This window comes from Pseudopodoces humilis, chromosome 13 (genome assembly GCF_049639895.1).
Source record: "Pseudopodoces humilis isolate 2021_Gansu_Grassland_sample_001 chromosome 13, ASM4963989v1, whole genome shotgun sequence".
Lineage (NCBI taxonomy): Eukaryota > Metazoa > Chordata > Aves > Passeriformes > Paridae > Pseudopodoces > Pseudopodoces humilis.
The window spans coordinates 10,865,206-10,884,854 of NC_142212.1; the positions used below are offsets into that span (position 1 = coordinate 10,865,206).

At 49.7% G+C, this 19,649-nt stretch overlaps 1 protein-coding gene across 1 annotated transcript in view; it reads left to right on the top strand.

Moving 5' to 3' along the window:
* Window positions 1–18,927, top strand: part of CHST13 (carbohydrate sulfotransferase 13) — a 29,749-nt gene extending 10,822 nt beyond the window's left edge. Inside the window, exons 2-3 of the mRNA XM_005522065.3 lie at window positions 13,405–13,481; window positions 16,788–18,927. Of these exons, the coding sequence (XP_005522122.2) occupies window positions 13,405–13,481; window positions 16,788–17,633 (923 nt within the window). The 3' untranslated portion in view covers window positions 17,634–18,927. The remainder of the gene's footprint in view (window positions 1–13,404; window positions 13,482–16,787) is intronic.
* The last annotated feature ends 722 nt before the right edge of the window (window positions 18,928–19,649 follow it).

The following is a 19,649-nucleotide window of genomic DNA, read 5'->3' on the forward strand; positions in this document are numbered from 1 at the left end:
AATACATCCCTCCAGCCAAAATGCCTGTGATCTTTCTATTAAACCTTCCTGGCATCTGCCTCAGGCTGGTACCAGGTGACCAGAGCCTCCTGCTGCTGAGGAGACATGAAGGTTTAGGAAGAACCCCTGCAGTGAATGGGACAGAGTGTCCAGACCAGCTGCCATTGGCTCTGTTCCTAATATGATCCCCACAGACGATACTGGGGCATTTGGCAAGCTCCTTGAAGCAGCTGGATTCCTTCCTTCCCTTTCTGCATGATTTATTGTGAGCTAATCCTATAACTGTCACCATTTTCCATCACTTGATTAGAGTTTCCCTGGCTGATCTTTGACTCAACTTGACTAGATGGGAATAAGAAGGCCTTCCTTGAAAAACAGAGCCTGAGCTATGCCCACCTCTGGGGAGGAGGGAGCCACATGGCCAAGGCCCAGCTGTGCCAGCCCCTGAGCCTGGGTATGGCTGGTGGCACTGTGATAGTCCAAGAGGTGTCATCGGTGAGAAATGAAGAAAAATTATCTTTAGAAACATAAAGGCAAAGTAAACTGTGCAAGAAAGCTGGAGCCAAAAGAGGAAAGAGCTTTTGTGAAGCTTTATAGAAAACAAGGAGGTTCTTTATGTAATTTTGATATCTTCCTAATGGCAATAACTTTTTCCTAAGTAAACCTTCCAGAATCTTGAACATCAAGAGTAAATCACAGGTGGTTTTAAAGCATGTCCAGAAAACAGATCTCTGAATCACAGTCACTTCTGCAACCACTGGCAGCCAGTCCCTGCACTGGCTTGGATACAGCCAGCACTCCCTAACAGTAGACATCTGGCTGAAGCCTGGGCAGACCAGGGATTTCACATTTCAGAGGATTCTTCCAGGCAGTTAAAAGATGAGCAGCCTCCTGTTAGGGGAAAGAAAAAGGCAAAAAAGTGAAGTTAGAAAGATAATTATTTTCCTGCCCAATGTGTGTGACATGCAGTAGAAATCCAAAGTAGTGCAGGATGTTCTGACCCCATCTCACGTCAGGAGTTTAATGTTCTTTTTGCAGCAGCTTAAAAAAGCATCCATCTCATGACACCCCCTCAAACCTCGCAGCCACCCTCTGTGGCTGCTGCCTGAGCTTTGTGTGCAGCAGATGGGAGGCAGAGCTGGCTGCAAACCCCCCGGCACTGGGTCATCCCTCAGCCTGGGTTAGCTCAGAGTGCTGAGTGTGCACTGCAAATGTGAGCCTCTGTGGGCTGCGTTTGTCAGCCAGGCACGAGGAGCAAAACACACACGGGTCCATTGTCTCTTTTGCCAGGCAAGTGCTCCAGCAGCCTGCTGGGAAGTGCCCCTCCAAGGGGTGCTGGTGGGGGCTGCACACAGGGTCACACTGGCTTTGCTCATCTGGGAGTTCTTGCATGCCTTGGATAGTGGAAAGTCAGCTCCGAGCTTTCCAGTTTCTGCTAAACCTGTAAGAGCATTAATAGAAATGGACAGTGGAGATTACACAGTCAGCAGTGCTTGCTGTGTTTCTTTGGAGCACTTTCAGCAGAGATCCCTCTTTTTTAGTGGTTTGGAGCAAAACCCAAATAGCTCTGAGCACTGGACTGCTGCCTCCTCCCTCCCATTCCACATCCCACATGGTGCTGAGCAGGGGCTGATCTCACCCAGCCACCCAGCATCCTGGTCCCAGCCATCAACTCTGCCAAAGGCACAGCAGATCCTGGGGAGTGGAATGGAGAAATTGCCCCTTGGAGAGGCAGTTTCTGGATCCTTTCAGTGGAGGAAGGAGTGGTGATGTGAAATAAGGTCTGGTTGTAACATTTCTGTCGTGATGGCAGTGCCAGCCCCATGTGTGACCTGTCAGAAGGCTCCCTTCAGGTGTGACTGACTCCTGACAAGGAACATGGCTGGGACATGTTCAAGCTAAGAGAGAAGATACTGAAATTTGGTGGCAGGGGGGACAGCCATGAGGAGGCTGGGAAGGCGGTCAGGTCAGCTGTGGGGCTGTCACAGCACCCGCTCAGGAGGTGTCTGTGCTGTTCTTGGCACATGGGCATTGCCTGCCCCACAAAGGCTGCCACAGTGCTTGAGAGGATGGGCTGAGGAGGCATTTTCCAGTGAATGTCAATGTGTCTGTCTTGAACTGGATCCAGATGGAGAAACCTGAAGTCTGGTGGCACATGGGGCCAGTGGCACCTTATGCTGCTGGCCCCTGCCCTGTGTTTGCTGTCTGTGGTTTTATTGCAGCTGGCAAGAGTCACTGAGCGTGGAAATGTTTGTGGGTAGGTGACAGTCGTGAGCATGGGGCACTGCAACCCCAGACTGAGGAAGCAGGGAGCATCCATCTGCCTCTTGCAGGCTGGAAACCATGTCAGTGCATTTAATGTGGGGTTTCTGTGCTGTCCCTATGCCTGTCAGCCCTCAGATTTCTGTGAGAGAGTCTGCACTGTGAGTAATTTGCTCTGCCACCTCTCCATCACCCAGTGCAGCATGCCAGAGGCACTCCAGTCCCACGAGCCCCATTTACAGGGATGCTGCCTGCAGATGACTGTACACAGATATCAGGGATCTTGGGCACAAGTGGAGGCAGGTGTGCTTGGATTTTTGGTCCCACTTCAGTTCCCTGAGGCTGTGTGTTTCCACCCCCAGACATTCACCCTAACCACTGCTGCTCCTGGCAGGCCTGGCAGTTCCCTGTCTGGTTGGAATGAGAACAGGACATGTACTCATCCCTCTGCGTGGTTCTTCCCATCCATCACTTCCCAGAGAGAATAGCTTAGAACCTTCTTCCACACCCTCATTAACATTTCCTGAAGGCAGCACACCCCTTGTCCCTCTGCTGTCTGTGGACTACTGCATTTCAGCCAGCAGGCCACATCCCAGGAGGAGTGAATGACTTTTCCTGTTAAAGACGGTGCAGTCCATGGAGTTATCCCATGTAAAACAGTGACTCATTGTCCCCTCTTTGCAGTGTTTCTTGGCTGGAGGAAGGCTGTCAGTGCCAGGCAGCCTGGCTGCCATTACCACCCAGTTGTGCCACACATCCCTGGCACTCTGGAGAAGCTGCAAGGGGTGATTGCTGAAAACAGGGTATTATTTTTAGGGGGTGACACCTCCTTTCATCTCCTTCCCAAAGGAAGCAATCTTGGACATCTTGCCTATGTACACCTGGTTATGGTGAGGCCCAGGGATCCTCAATACCTTCATATCTGTCTGTGTGCTTTTTGTCTGTGTGGTTTGGGACAGAAAATGCTGCAGAAGGGTTTGTCCCTTGGGCTTATGCGTTTGGTGGAAGGAGTTTGGAAAATGCTCCTTTCCCTCTTGGCTGAGAGGTTTGTACTGCTGTGCCTCCTCAGAAGTGAGCTGTGTCACCTCAGTTCAGTGCCTGTGGAGCCTCCTCTGAGGGCTGGGGCTGAGAAGGGGGTACTGGGGTGCTTCAGCAGCAGAGACATGGGATGAAAATGGGGCCTGGGGATGGAGTGCCCCATCACCCTTCGGGAGCCATCTATGACTACTTGGAGTTTGCCTTAAGTAGCTTCCCAAGAAAACAAGAGAGTCATTTGTGCAAAAAGGGGAGATTTCTGGGCAGGAAGGTCTGCGTGATAGGGACTGATAGGGGCCCTCCCTTGGCTCCACAGGAATGTGCTGTGTTATAGCCAGGTACTGGAGAAGAGGAAGAAGATGGACCATTGTTCAGCTTCCATCCCTCTTCTGCACCCTACTATGGATGTTAAAGATGATCAAAAGCAGGGAACACAGTGCCTGTGGAAAAGTAGGCCACATAACTTTCTCAGTCTCGCCTGAGAAAGTGGCCTGGGAAATCATAAGGAGGAATTAAAACAATCCTCAGAGACAGAAGACAGCCTTGCAGGTGCTGTTTGTCAGTTTCTTGTTTTCTTGCAAGAGAAGGTCGAGGGGTGGTGTGCCCCACTGACCAATGATGGTGATGTGTTAATTCACTAGCCAATAAGAGTTTCACCTTCCTGTACTTTCACGTATTGGTCTATAAAAGAAGATCTGAGGTAATAAACCTCACTCTCCTGTTCAATGCACAAGAGAGTCTGTGTCGCGCTTCTCGCTATTCCCAATAGAGCAACACCCTACCCCTCATCTTGCCCAAAATGGTACTTTATCACTGTGGCTAAAACATCACTTCTGTGTGACCCCAGTGCCTGTGGAGATGCAAAACTACCCTGTCACATATGCACACATATGTGGGTTCACCCATCCGGGCTGATTGGAGAGAAGATTTTTCACCCCCTGCTGCAGCTCCTTGTACGTGTGCAAGCTCTGTGTAAAGCTACTCATGTGCACGTCCTGTCTTGCCCTGCTCAGGTTTGCCCTGAGCTGCTTTCATTGTGGTTTATCCCTTGGTGTTGTGGGTAACCTCCTCCCAGAGTATCTCTTGTTTCCAAGTGCTGGGAGGTGAGGGGAGGTGGTGGGGTTTAATTTCTTGGTTTGGCTGTTTCAAGAGGACTAGGGGGGATGGGAGAAAATGTGAAGCTCTGGGAAAAAATAAAGCCTGAGATAACCATTCAAGCTTCCCTGTACTGCTGGGACTCTGTTCTGTCTGATCCAGCCAAGTTCAAGTCACTTGGTTTAATTTCTGCTAAATGAAATATCATTAAGTCAGGAGCCACCAAATGGAGCCCCTTTGCCATGGGCATATCCAGGCTGACAACATCTAGACACTGGCTATGCTTCAAAATAGAATTGTATGGCCCAAAACCAAGCTATTTGAGGTGATTTCTGAGCCTGAGAGTTAGGGTGCGGCGCTGGTGAGAGACACTCATCCAGTGGTTTCAGAGGGACAGCTGAGCTTCCTGGTGCCATGCCAGTGCCTGAGGGTTGTGGCTCAACTGGTGACATGGAGGAATGCCACTGAATCATCTGATGGCTTTGCAGGGCACAGGGATGTGCCTGCCTGCTGATCTGCTCAGGGAGGCAGAATCACAAAGGTCCTGCCCTTCTCATATGCTACATTAGCCTGGCTGGGCTGTCTGGGAAGGACCTGCTCCAGGACCCTTGCAGGGATACAACAGTCCTGGCCCTTGGCTCTGCTCTAATGTCTGAAAATGCTCTGGAGCAAGCATGGGGAAGGTTCTGCTGCTCCCCAGGATGCTGCAGGCTGTCAGTCTGCTGTAGGGAGCAGGAGGGGAGCTGGCAGGGGAAGGTCTGATGGAGAATTATTCCCATTCCCGATCAAGTGAGCTGAGACAGACATCTCCAACAGACTCTCTGCCGCCTGTACCTCAGCAGAGAGACATGCAGAGCAGCCAGCCCTTCCCAAGGCTTGGCCCACAGAGCCAAGGGCAGGCTGTCAGGAATTACTTGGGTAATACATCACTGGCTTGTTCATCAGCAAGGATAACGCTGGACGAGGCTGGTGGTGGGTCTGCCTGTGACCACACTGCATGTGTCTGTGTGAGCTGGCAACCTGTTACCTGTGTCAGTGCTGAGCCTCTGCAAAAGGACATTGTCATGAGGCAGAACAGGCTGAACAAGGCATAACTGGGGAAAAGCACCATGAAAAGAGAAGCAACGGTGGGAAGGGCCACGGGGGCATTTCCTGAGCTACAGAGGAAGTTGGTCTGGAACAAGAAATGCATGTTTGTATTGTAAATATTAGAGTTACAGAGTCTACGAGTTGATGCCAGCTCCCCTCCATCACTCCTGCTCACCACTCGCTGGCACAGCCCCAGGATGAACAAAAGAGGTCAGGTACAGCCTTTGCTCCACAGGGATCTGTTCGCTGCCACGTGGAACCTGTGCAAGGTGCAGACTGTTGGTATCTGAGCTCTCCTTGGGGAGAGGTGCTGTGCCTGGGACACCCAGGGAAAAGACCAGAAATCATCTCTTCTGGTAATTCTCTATGGGGCTGGTTGCTTTTTTGCCATTACTTGTGCTTGTCTGAGTATTGTTGTGACATGTTCTCTCTCCCCAAAATTCTTTCTTGTGTATGTGCTCTGCTGCCTGTTACCTGCCAGAATGGGGCATGGATGCTGCCCACTCCCTCTGAGTGTTCTGGGTGCAGACATCTGGATGAGCCCTTTCACCTCCTTCCACTTGCAGTTCCCCAGCAGAGGTGATTGTGTCTGAATTCACAAAGATGAAGGATGTATTTAAGCAAATCAGTCATGTGGCTCTATTAGATTTCTTTTCCTAAGCTTTTTAATTAAGTCTCTGTTGTCTATATCCTTGATTTTCTAGATGCAGTAAAAATGAGCAGTCACAAGAATCCAAGGAGATTTGATTGCCTCTTTGAAGCCAAAAATTTGATTTGCTTTTGGAGCCAAAAAATTCCTATTCCCAAATCAAAACCTTTCAGTAAGAAGTAAAATAAAAAATAATTCCCAAAGGTCCTTCCTTAGCTCTGTGAACACCAGAACTGCCACATTGTTCTTCGCAGCCAAGAGTATGATGCGAGAAAGCAAATGGTCACTTATTTTGTCATCTTGTCCATCAAAGAGAGGTCACTGCCTTCCACAACATTAAGGCAGTAAATGAGTCTGGAGTTCGCTGTGGGATCCTGGTGTTGGATTCTCACATCACCGTAGTTTTGAAAAATATCTGTATTTAAAACCAAATGAAAACAACAAACAACAATCAGCCTTTGTGCTTAGACAGAAATTAAGGAAACATGTTTTCCACCAGTAGGAGCCCAAGCATAAAAGCCAGAGGTTCCTAGAATTAAACTACTTTTTGGAGAGAACACTTTTTGACCCTAGAGCTCTGATCCTTCCAGTCAGGGCTCTTCACATGGACCACTGAACACTGCCAGGGGTTCAACTGGTGCTTCCATGTGGGATTTCTTGGCCTCCATGTCCTCATACATCCTTATGCAGTCTTTGTGTCTAGCTGCATGTCTCAGTGTTTGCTATCAAACCAGGAGGGAAAGCTGAGCTCAGACTGCAAGAACTGGCTGGATCCATCACTGCTGCTGCCAAGCTCTATTTTCTTTTTTACTTTCCCCCCCCCTTTTTTTTTTTTTTGGTTTTTTTTTTTTTTGTTCTGCTTGGGTGTTAAAATCGAAAATTGGACAGATTTAACAGCCAGTGGCTGCAGTTAGAGTTTGGCTTTGACTGGCACAGTTACAATACCCTCTCAGAAATTCTATGGCAGGATCCTCCTCTGTCTCTTGGGTGCATTATTTCAGTAGTGAGGAGCCTGTCTTTGTGGAGTGGCATCTTTGTGGTCAGGGGTGAGTGAGCCGTGACTGCTGAGGCTGAAGCACTCACTCATTGCCCCTGGCAGGTACTGGAGAGGAGTCATCAAGGTCTGGAGAAGCTCATTGCTGTGCCCACAAAGAGATCCAGGTCCAAATTTCTGGCTCTTCCAGTGACTGACTTAAACCAAGTGCTAACCCCTGTACACCTCAGAGCTCTGGTTGTTGTTCACCCTTCTGGTAGTACAGTTATTTGTTTCCCACTGTATTTTCTTCCTTCTCCCATCAGTTCAGCTGCACACATGCCGTGTGTGCCAAGCAGAGAGCTCCTGTCACTGGTCCTTTTTCCTTTGTTCAAATCAGAATCCATTGAAAATATCACCTTTAATTTCAGAACAACTTCTTTGTTGTGAGGAAGAGCATTCCCTTCTCTTCTCTGAGGGGTCTGCCCTCAGAGAGGACTCTTCCTACGGAACAAAGGAGCACCTCTCCCACTGCCCTGCTGGCATTTGCAGGCTGTAATTTACACTGATCATTTCAGGCACCGCAATTATTTTTTTTCTCTTTTTTTAGGTTTTGCACAGACACAACAGGAAGCAAAGCTGGGGCTGTGAGACGGCAGCAGGGAGGCAGTGGTGGGGTCAGGATTAGCTCCTCAGGGCCTCTGGGGTGCCTGCTCATGTGCAAGTACATGTGTTGTCTCTTCACTTCCCTTGGCTGGAGACCACTGGATCTCCTCCAGGTGTTAACCCTCTCCAGTGTTTCATATTGGAGATCACATGTGGAGTTTTTGACTTCTTGTGGCTGCAGGATCCAGCCTGGAAAATATCTGACAGCATCATCCTCAACTCAAAATGAGTTGGGGTTCCTCCTGTTGCATCCCAGCCACTCACTCCCACTGATCCGGGGTTTCCAAACCTCTTCCTATCTGGCACCTGAGCAAGTGGGTGTGAAGATGTCCTGCATGTGAAACACCTGCCATCCCTCTCTGCTGGTCTGTTCCCAGAGGGTGATCATATCCCAGCTCAGCCCATACCCACATCCAGCCCCTGGCACCTCCCATGGCACAGCAAGTCCTGGAATCACCTGGCAGCCCTTCTCAGCAGCTCTGGATCTGCCTTGGTCCCAGGAGAGCAGAGCTGTCAGTGCTGCAGATGACAGTCACCAATGCTGTGGATAATAGCATATGGATAATGCTGGTTTTTGCTGTGATGGCAGATATCTCACCTGATTTGTTTCAGGGCTTCATTTACCTTTTTTTATGACTATCACACTGGCAGCTGATGGACCAGAACTAATGTATCTGGGACCTCCTGCCACTTCCAGCAGCAAAGTAGCAGAAACTGCTGAATTCCAATATTGTGAAATTAAATCCTGTTAAATTTCACTCCCCTCATCCAGGATGAACTTCAGTTTCCCTGTTGGTGTTTGTCTTTCCCTGCCATGGCATCCTTTCTCAAGTCTTTGGCCATCATCAGTATCTTTCTGTTTTTACGGCAACTCCTCCAAGTATTAATCCCAAAGCTAATCTGGGAGGTATTTTTCTAGAAATCTGCCCTCTGCCCAGTATTTCTCATTTAAGTGCCACCTGCTTTCTTGTTGCTTATGACCTTCACAGTTCACCTAATAAACTTCATCCTCTCTGACTGAAGTCCTTATTCCCTGTGTTGTCTCTGATGCACTGTGTGTATCTGGGTGAGGATCTACCACATAGGCTTGATCTACAGAAACAGCTTATTTTATTTACAGACAAGTTTGCATGGCTGTGAGCCTGTGTCTGGTAAGTGCCATGTTGATTTTCATTCTTAGTTATTTATTATCCAGTTGCACCCACATCTTTTAATTGCTTTCTTTTCTCCAGACTGTTTTCTAAAGCCTGGGTAATGCTGATGTCAGCCTAGCAGGCTTGTTGCTGCCTGAATCCTGTCTCTAAGCCAAACTCTTCAATTCACACACTGGATTTGCTGTTGTGGTTGCAGAGAACCTCCCTCCCTTTTTAAGGGTCTCTGCAGCCAAAACAGCATATTCTTTCACTGCTGCTTCCAGAAGTCTGGAATAGGTATGATCCAGTCTTTCCCTCACCTCACACATGTCTGGCTGTCTTTGCAATCATCTAGTACACCTAAATATTCACAGCTTTAAAGTCTATTCCCTTTTCCAAGGACAGCTGGTAAGACACTGAAACCCCAGGTCCTGCTGCAGTGTTTATGTCACACTGTGAGAGAGTAGCTTAGCTGTGATGGGACAGCACTGAAATCTGGGGTACAGGAGGAGAGAAAGGAGGAAGTGTGATGTCTTCTTAAGCTCCAAAAGAGTGCCTGAAGCCCTGGTAGCACAGGAGACTCAAAAATGTGCCTGAGTTTTCTTTCAGGCTCATCTTATCCAGTGATTTCTGGTCAGTGTCTCTGCCTTAGCACAGCGGTTTTGGTCTCCTGCTCCACATCACTCCTATTCCCTTGCCTCATCGTTCGAAGATTCAGAGAACAAATGTGGTACTTCCTTCTGCCTGTGTGAGTGAAAAACACTTCAGATTTGGATCACAGACATGCACTGTGTTGATACTTCTCACCCAAATAGTGATCCTGCAGTTGCCAAGGGTTGGTGTTTTTTCCTCTTTAGAAAGTTGATATGCCTTGGCTAAGTGATGTCCCGGCTTTCAGATGCAATTGTGGCAATGCTAAATTTCCAGGGATTACCACTGCATGTGGTGGAATCTGGGAACCTCAGTCACAAGCTATAAAGTCAGGAGAAAAACCAAGATTCAAAGGACTTGGCAGCTGCTCCATGATGGAATATCCTGCTGTACTCAGGGCCATGGTGCCAAATTGCAACACAAACCATTAATTCACTCACATGATACTCCCTCCTCAACACTGTCATTTATTTTAGTATTCCTTGGCCTTCTCAAACTTTTTGGGAGTCCCAGGGGTATTCCAGAGATTGGTAAACCAATGATACAGGGAATGGTTTGCTCTTGCTCTCAGCATGAATGAGTGGAATGGTAGGGATGTGTAAATTCCAGCCATCTGGCAACAGGGAGGGCTGGGACAGGAGTGTGTGAGCAGTGATGCTGCAGGTGCTGGGGCTGCTGAACAGGGGGTGGCCACAGCCTGGGCTCATGGGGCAGGGCTGTGTCGGGTGTCCAAGGCTGATCTTAGTGGGGTGGACTCCATTAAATCACTGTCTCCAGCCTGTTGCTGGCTCAGGCGGCTTGCAGCAGCCCTGGCCTGCTTACCACTGTGACAGCCAGGTGATCCCAGATGTTTTGGGGATGCTTTGGGCACAGACAGCCTGGACTTGTCTCTGTTCACACAGCTGCAGCCTCTCTGACCAGCGTTATGGAGCATGGACACTCCATCCCATGGGACACAGCGGATGCTGCCCTCCTCCTGCACGGTGCCTCATGGAGGTGTGCAGGGCCACAGCTGCATCTGCCACAGGGCTCCACCCTGGCTCCAAAAGTCACCATCGTGGCCCAGCCGGGATCCCGGCTGCTTTTCTCCTCGGGATGCCGTGCAGACAATTTCTGAGCGGAGAGACTTCCTGCAGCGGAGCCGTGTAAAAACCAAAAACCTGCTGCCAGGCCGGGCCTTGCTGTGAGGGGTTTGGCAGCGCCTGGGGCAGGGATGGTGTCATCGCTTTGGAGCCGTCAGGATGCAGCCAGTGCCGAGTGCCGGTGTCTTCCCCTGCCAGCTCAGCACTCCCGGCCTCCTCCAGCTGCACGGGAGCAGCCTGGCAGGGATATTTTTTTTCCATTTTTTTTTATGTCTTCCCCATTTTTTCTGGAACTCTGTACAGCAAGAGCATAGCAGGGATCCCAGGGGGTTTGCTGCTATCCAGAGAAAATGCCTTGTTCTCTGCCAGATCTTGTGCTGGGGAAGCGCTGGAGGAAATCTGTTTTGCAACGTTTCTGCTGGGGCTGTTGGCAAGAGCCCTGCAAAGTGCAGCAGCCACTGGCCAGTCTGGTCCCTCTGAAGAAAAGAGGACTGAAGAGGTCAGAGCATGGCTGTGACCTGCCTGACCTTTGCTCCTTCCCCTTTTTACTGCAGGTTTGCCTTTTGTTGAGCCCAGAGAGCCTCCTGCCAAGCCAGTGTTCCTCTGGGGCCATGACCTGATGCTGCAACAGGCACCGAAGCCTTTCCCTGGGCCGTTTCCATGCTGCCCTGTGCAGCACCAGCATGAGCTATTTGCATTTCTAACAGCCTTATGTCAGCCTGAACCACCTGGGGTTTGCTTCTGTCCTGGTGAGAAAGGTTCTGGCTGATGCACATGTTAATCACAAAAAACAAACGCCTCCACGTTGTTTTACTAAATATAGGAGCAGTGTCTGCTGCAAGGCACTGCCGGCAGCCCTCAGCGGGGTCACAAACCTACATCCAACACGAGTTTATCAGCCCCAGAGGGGAAAGGGGCTCAGGTTTTGTGCTCTCTTCAGAAGTGAGCTGCAGTGAGTCAAGTTTTCAAGGTCAATCTTGTTCCCTGTCATTTGCAGAGGTCTGAGCCTGGAAATGTGAAACAGGGCTCCTCTGGGATGAGCATCTCAGCCCAGCACTGCATGTTGGATTTTCTGCTTTTCTCCCACTGGCACAGATGCTATTTCACCCTCCTGTGGGGTAACTGATGTAGAGGATTGAGGAAGAAAGTGTACCTTCTCGTTGAGTCACATCTTGATCAATCCAGTGCTGCAGGATGTGTCATTTCCCACAGACGCGCAAGCGTACAGGCACTGCTGATGAAATCTGGTGAGGTCAGGCAGTCATTTCCTCCTAACTGCAGCTCCAGGAATGAATAATGTTTAGCTGAGACCCTGGTGACTTTGTGCTTTGGAGCACTTTTCATTTAAGCAAAATACAAGCATGTTAAAATGAACTCAGGATCTGGATTTTTCCTTCTGGTTATTTTGGTTGTACAGATGCCTGGGACACGTATAACAAATTTGGGGTTGTTCGGTGACGGTCAGTGAATGAAAAGATCCAGAGCCCCAAACTGTCATGCAAAAAGCTTCTGTTAGAAACCTTCACATTGCCAGAAATCTCTTGTGGCAGATGCTTTTTCCAGGAACTTGGAGGACTGGAAGAGCCTCCCAGGCCACAGTCTCCTGAACAATGTGTCCTATCTTCCCCTTCAGAAAAAACACAGTTCCCCATTTTAAAACTCATGATGTGATTCCTTCTGTGGAAGCCAACTCCAGGGCTGCACAGCCCCCATGGTTACAAACCTTGTCACGTGGAAACTGTCGTGGCATCCTCTGCCAATGGAGAGAGTCAGAGCCAAGAAGCAGAGGGTGGGTGAGTGGTGGGAGAGCTGCTTGAAGTTGCTGCAAGTGAGAGCCTGTGCCCCTGCCATGGCTGGCTCCATGCGTTGGCTTTGGGATATCCAGGCCACATGGTTTGTCTCCACTCTGCTGGAAACAGGTCCCTGAGGGGACCTCAGGGGCTCAGGAATGGCAGCTGAAGCAGATGCTTCCTAGCCTGGAAGGTGGTTGCGTCCCCAAATAATTTATGAGCATGAGAACTTGAGCAGCTGTCACTGATTTGGTTTCTGGTGCCACATCCAGCCTTGGGTTTGGTGCTGCTGCAAATGGACCTCGAAAACAAAACAGCTGATGTGCAGGGCAGGGAGGGGGCAAGGACTGCCTGGGCTGCTGTCTTCAGCTTCCAACACCAGAGGAGATGCTGCTGGTTTAGAAGGGAAGAAAAAAAAATACAAATAGCAAATAAGAACTTCAATTGATTTACCAGTCAGACAAAGCACGTGACCAATTTGTGTGCTCCTGTCTGTGTCTCTGAGCCTGGAAGTGCAAACTCCGAGCCTGTGGGAGCTCAGCACAGAGCTGCCAGTGCTGGATCTGCCCCTTATCTCTGCCAAGCACAGAGGCTATCTCACCCCTCACAGGGCTGTGGCAATGCTGGTCAGGGTCCTGTCTCCTCTGGGTCATTCCCTTGAACATACAGCCTGGACAAAGTGGCATTTCCCAAAACCATATGGATCAAACTTTTCCTAGGAGCTCTGGGAATTGTAATTGTTACCTTTATTTACGGTGTTTTATTTGTTAAAAAATAGGTCTGAACCTTTAGAGTCCTAACTGCAGATTTTGTTATAAAGTAAAGGGGAGGGAAGAGCATTGCTTGAGAATCACTTCCAGTGCAAAATGGGTTTGCCTCTTCTTGGGAGAGGTTGTCTTATCCCAGCTTGGGCATCTCAAGAGAAGGTGAGGGAAGCAAACCCTTCCAACCCCTCTGATTTTCCTCACTCCTTTTTCAGCCTCCGAAGAGATGAGATCCACATGGCAAGGCAAGGCTGGTCGCAGCCCACTCCAGGCCCTGTATGAGAGCGACCAGGTAAGGGGACAGGGACAGAGAAGTGCTGGGATGAAGATCGAGTGGAGCACTGAGTTCTGACCCTTTCTTCCTCTCCTCTGGTGTGTGGGACACTGTGCCAGGTCCAGCCACTCCCAGGATCCTTGCAGCTGAACCTCTGGCTGTGTCTAAAAGACAATACCACACTGCAGGGAGGAGTAACTTGATAAAAACTGCTTATGGCCCTTGCTGGTACTTGGGCAAACATTTTAATTACTAGTGGGCTGAGCCCTTGCTAGGCAAATCTGGGAGACTTTGCCATCTGAACATTTCAGAGCCAGCTCTGGGCCATCATAGCAGGGCAAGAGCTTCATTGCTGCCCTTTTTGAGCTAATAAATGACAGATGTTTCTGTGCTAACTGCTACATATATATGCATGCACATAGGTATGTGCACATATCTATGTTTACATAGATATAACTGGACTCAGCCATGGGGGATTTATAATCCTGGAACATCTCAGGCCTCTCCATCACTCTGAGCTGGGACAGCTATTCCTGCTGAGAAATGAGCAACCAGGCACAGCTTTGGCAAAGAATCACTCCCCTCCAGGTGGGCTTAGTGGGTCCCTCCCTGTGCAGGAATCAGGGAAGGTGTCCCACTTGTTCTTCACAGCAGGACATGTGGTCAGAGCCGTAAAAAGTGTTTGTTTCTTTCTGCTGCATTTCCCCCTGGGCAGTTTTCCCCTCATTCAGCCACACTTGCCTTTGCAGAGGGATCTTCACCCACAACTTCCCTGCAGGAAGCCCTGTGGGAAGCCACCCTGCAACGAGTGCCATGCCACATGCCCCAGCCACCAAATGTGCCCTGCACCTCCCCTGTCCATGGGGCTGGCAGCTGTTGCACCCCCAAGAGCAGAGGGAGATGCTGGTGGCCCCTCAGTGGGCTGCCATCCCTGCTGCCTCCCCACTGCCTGTAGGCAGTGCCCAATGCAGCCAGAGTCAAATCTTTTCATATCTGTTGCTTTGTGTTATTGTCTAGGTTGATGCTCTGATGTCTGTAAGCAACCAAAGTACGTTTGCTCTCTGAAAAATGGCAAATATGGACTCCCTTGGCCATGATGCCAGCAAACCCTGATGCTGCTGGAATGTCATGGTGTTATTTCCTTAAAAGTGATACTTAATTTCCCTGGCTTTTAAAGAGAAGGAAATGAAGGGAGCAATTTTGGTCTGAAATAACTGCAAGACATGCATTTATTCCAGTGGGCGGCTGCTGAAAAGTAGTCACATTTATTTGTTGCCATGCCTGCAGACAGTGTCTGTCTGTCTGTCTCTCTGGTCCAATAGTTTTGAATTATGCCAGTGCAGGGAAAAACACCTGAAAAAAAATCACATTATTAAAATGCCTCTTTTTCTAAACCCTTGCAAAAAGGTTTTCCAATTCTAAAAGCTGACGGGGAGGCTCCAAACAAAAGAAATTGCTACTGAAAGGTTTGGCTGTGCTGCAAGGCAGCATGAGAATACTTCTTCAGCTGTGGTTATCACCTCCCTAGGTGCTGTATTTTCTTTGTAGCCTAGTAGCCAACAATGTCAGAGTCATACCTTGCTGGCAGTTAGCATCTGTTCACCTGAATTTCCTTCATTTTTGCATTTTCCCTTATCATGTTCCTGTTGGAAGGAGTAAGGATAGGATACTTCTGTCCTCGTCTCAGATTCCTGCCCATGCAGGTTCCTGGAGAAACTGGTCACTAAGGTGACTTGGACTAGGTTATTTCTTTTGTGGAAACAAGATCCAGAAGAGTCTGAGTGTGGTCCATCCCTTGCAGAAGGAGCGGTTTGCTCAGATGTTAGTGTCTCTCTGAAGATGACAGGTCTGCTGGATCATCCACAGGATGGACAGTTTGTGTTAGTATCCCAGCTCCTGGCAGGAGCTTTACAAGCCCTTATAATTGTCTCTGGAAACACCTCACTAGCCCCCAGGGAGCAGTGAGGGAGCACCTGAAGCCTGGCAAAGGGTGTCCTTTAGCAGGCCTGGGCAGTGACAGCTCTCAGCAGCCATGTAGGCAGCAAGGCCTGCCCTTGCCCTTCATCTGGAGGTTGCCACATCTGTGCAGGTGCAGAGCTGTTTGCTGTGGCACCCTCTGACACTGGGAGGATTGTCTTTACAGCCCCAAAGTGGGAGCCACCGTGATGTTGGGAGATGGTGGTCTCTGTATGGCATTAAAGCCACAGCCTTGTGGGGTCAGGGCCACCCTGGGTTAGCGGCTGCTTGGTGATGCTGTTTCCAGACGAGGCTGTTGGATGTTCCCAGTGGATGAAATTTCCCAACCCTTGTGAGCAAAACAGGGACATGGTGGGCAGGAGGAGGAGGGGACATTCCCCTTCTGACTGCCTGGAAATGGTTTCCTGTCCCAGATGTTCTAATGACATTTTGGGATTTCTGACAAAAACCATGACATGAAAGGTCGTGTCCCCAGATCTGCAAGGGGGTTTCAGCTGGGTCAGGGTTTAAGGGACTCTGGGCTTCTGGTAAGCCAGTGCAGCAGCTGCCAGTTCTTGATGTGACAGTCAGAAGGGTTAAAGAACCATGTTCCTTGTCCCTGCAGCCAAAGGAATCTGACCAGAGTTGAGGCGTTGGACTGGGCTGTGTGGAAAAAGTCCCTCAGGAGAAGGAACCCAAAGCCCCCAGGAAGGGCTCCATCACCACCTACTCAGCCCCTTGCTCCTCTCCATCATACCTGCCACCCCACCTCATCTCCAGCTCCTCCCCTGCTCACCAGGGTTTGATCATCAGCATTAGAGACCATTTCCATTAGCCTTTCCTTGGCAGGTTACCCAGGCCGTTTCCGTGCAGCGTGCCCAAATGTGTGTGCCACGTGTCTGCCCTTGGCTGGGGGTTCCCAGCAGGCACACGTGTGTGGGTGTCAGTGCAGGGCAGCGATGCCCCACAGCAGCAGGAGCTGTGCAGGCAAACAGGCTGTGCTTCTGTTCCTGGGGCACGCATCCCCCCACACTGGTGTGAGGGAGAGCGCATTGGCCCAGTGTGTGTGTCTGCTTATAAAAACTGCTGTTATTGACTCTCTCTGCTCTGCCTGTTCTTCACTCACCCCCCTCAAATTTTTCTCCTCATCACATTTTGTCCTTTCTTTTGATGCCAGCCTATCCAAAGATTAAGTGCACCAAATCCAGTTGGGTTCAAAGTGAGTGCTGTCTCCAAAATCCCACATGGGTGACTGACCAACCCAGTAAAGGGGAAGCAGTGGGGACAACTGTGGGCCAAGTGTTGTGTGTAGGCCACAGTCAGCTTGGGCAAGCCAGTGACCATCTCTGTTGGGTTTTTCCTCCCCAGTTTGAGCAGTCGTCCCTGCAGGCGGTTCACCAGCAGAGAAGGGAGATGTTGAGCAATGTCTGCAGCCGTTACACCCGCAAGCGGCGTCTCCTGCAGCAGGATGACTTGCGGCACTTGGTGGTGGATGACACGCATGGGCTGCTCTACTGCTACGTGCCCAAAGTGGCCTGCACTAACTGGAAGCGGGTGATGATGGTCCTGACCGGGCAAGGCAAGTACCAGGACCCGCTGGGAATCCCCGCCCATGAGGCCCACGTCCCCTCCAACCTGCGCACCCTCTCCGAGTACAGCGTTCCCGAGATCAACTACCGCCTGCGTAGCTACCTCAAGTTCGTCTTCGTGCGGGAGCCCTTCGAGCGCCTGGTCTCGGCCTACCGCAACAAGTTCACTCTCAGCTACAACACGGCCTTCCACAAGCGCTACGGGACCAAGATCATCCGGCGGCACCGGCACGAGCCCAGCGAGCGGGCCCTGGAGCGCGGGGACGACGTGCGCTTTGAGGAGTTCGTGTACTACCTGCTGGATCCACGGACGCAGCAGGAGGGGCCTTTCAACGAGCACTGGGAGCGGGTGCACTCGCTCTGCCACCCCTGCATCATCCACTACGACGTGGTGGGCAAGTATGAGACCTTGGCCGAAGATGCCAACTACATCCTGCAGCTGGTGGGGGCCGACACGAGCGTCAAGTTCCCGGCTTCATCCAAGACCACCAGGACGACAGACAACATGACAGCCCAGTTCTTCCAGGACATTAGCCCCTTCTACCAAAGGAGACTCTTTAATTTATACAAAATGGACTATTTGCTATTCAATTACTCCATCCCCTCATACCTCCGCATCCGATGAGGCAGGGGCTGCCAGGGATGAGGTGAGGGAGAGCTGGATAACTCTCACCTTGCCACAATTCCCCTCCTCCTACTTTGTGCTCATCTCTTGGGTGACTTCTTCCCTGTGCCCTTTTATTAGGGTCTGCTCCACCTCCTAATGCCTTGTTCATGCATGATCTGGAGGAAGAACACTTCTCAAAACACGGGCTGGAGCTTTTCCTTCCCTTTCCCTCCCAGCCTTCAGTATCTACAGGGAATGGTGGTGGGACTGGACACTTCTTGCCTTGGTTAGGGACTCTCTTTTAACTAAGAGACTCCTCTGTAGATCCAAATCTTGGGAAGGCTCCTTTTTTGGGCAGGATCCCTTCAGGTCTTTCTCCTCCATACTGGACTGTTTGGGGGCAGACATGGAGTCTCAGGGGTCAGAGTGGAGTGTATCAGAGACTTGCATAGAATCAGAAATAAAGCAATAATTTAATGTATTTTTTTCATTTTATTTAAAATTGCCCACACTTTTTCTTTTTCTCTTGTTCTCTGTCCTCATCCCACTTCCCACGCCATCCCCTACTGAGGGGGATGTAACACACAGAGGTGTGTTACTCTGACCATATTTTTATCCCTGCAGGGATTTTTTTGTTCCTCTCCTTCCACATGTTCTCAGTTGGGGTGCAAAATACTCCAAAGACAGAGAGGAAAGGCTTGCAGCACGTCCTCAGTGCTTTCCCCTGAACTGCCACAGCAGAGCACTCAGTGCCTGTGTGTGCATGTCTCTGGATTTCTGGTCAAATCCATTAAATCCAGGCCCCACACCTCCCATTTTCTAAAAGCAGGTGATAAAGTTGTAAAGCTGTACAGAGAGAATGGGTGCAGGTGTCGGCTCTGATGAATTCACATCATCCACAGTGTCCTGCCCATGGCCCTGCTGGCAGCACTGGCTTCTCTTCCCATGAAAGCATGGGCTGCTCCTGGGTGCAGCCCCTTTATAAAAGTTATAAAGTGTTTGGGGGAGCACAGGGCTGGGATGTGCGAGGTTGCTGTGGTAATGGAGAGATAATGTTGGACTGGACTGAAAAATCTCTGATGTGTGTGTTTGTGTCCCTCTGTGTGTCCCTGTGTGTGAGAAAAACTTGAGGATAAAAACGGGGAGAGAGACACCTAGAGGGAAACAATCCTTTGCCTGGTTGCCTTTGGATAATCATTCCTTGAAGAAAAAACAGGGAGGAGGTGGTGAAACACAAAAGAAAATGACAAACCGAGCCCTAGGATTTTAAATTAAAACCAGTCCATATTTCAGTCTTTCCTCTTTTCTGTTTGGCCTTGGCTTGCTGGCTGCCTTTGTAAATAAACACACTGGTAATAGATGCTGTAGAGTGTGTCTGCTGGCTCGGCTGCAAACACTTGACTTATTAGTGCAATACAATGGGAGGTTTTATAAAACCACAGTGCTCTCAGTATCTGAAAAAAAATGGTGTTTCCATCTAACAACTTTCAGCTGTTATATCTTAACCTTTTCCCTCTCTTCCTCTGACTGGCATCTATATGCTGACACTCCCTCCTTGCTTGCTCCATTGGAGATTGGCTTCAGCAAAGCAATGAAAAAGAAAAGTAAATGGAGCTGCTGGTGATCCTGGAAGTGTGACTGATTCTCCCAGTCTGCACTAGAGATCTTGAAGAAATGGCCTTTCTCATGCTATCTTGGTATCTCCCTGTCTAGCTGAAACACAAAGCACAAAAACAGATTATATGATGCAACAAATTTCATCTGCAGTGTTCGGGCTTGGAGTGCATTCCTCCTGCTTTCTCAGGAGTCTCGTGTTCCCTGCTTAGAGCTGCCTCTGCCTGGAAAAATCATTGTTCAAATCACTGCAACATCTTTTCATCGCTTTTGGTCATGAATCATAATTTGGGGTCACATACAGGGTCATAAAGGGATGGATTTTTGGATGGTTGTTTGTTTTTATTTTTCCTAAATACTGTTCCTTGCCGGTATCTGTAAAGCGCTGATGGCACAGTGAGTGGCAAGGACAGATATACT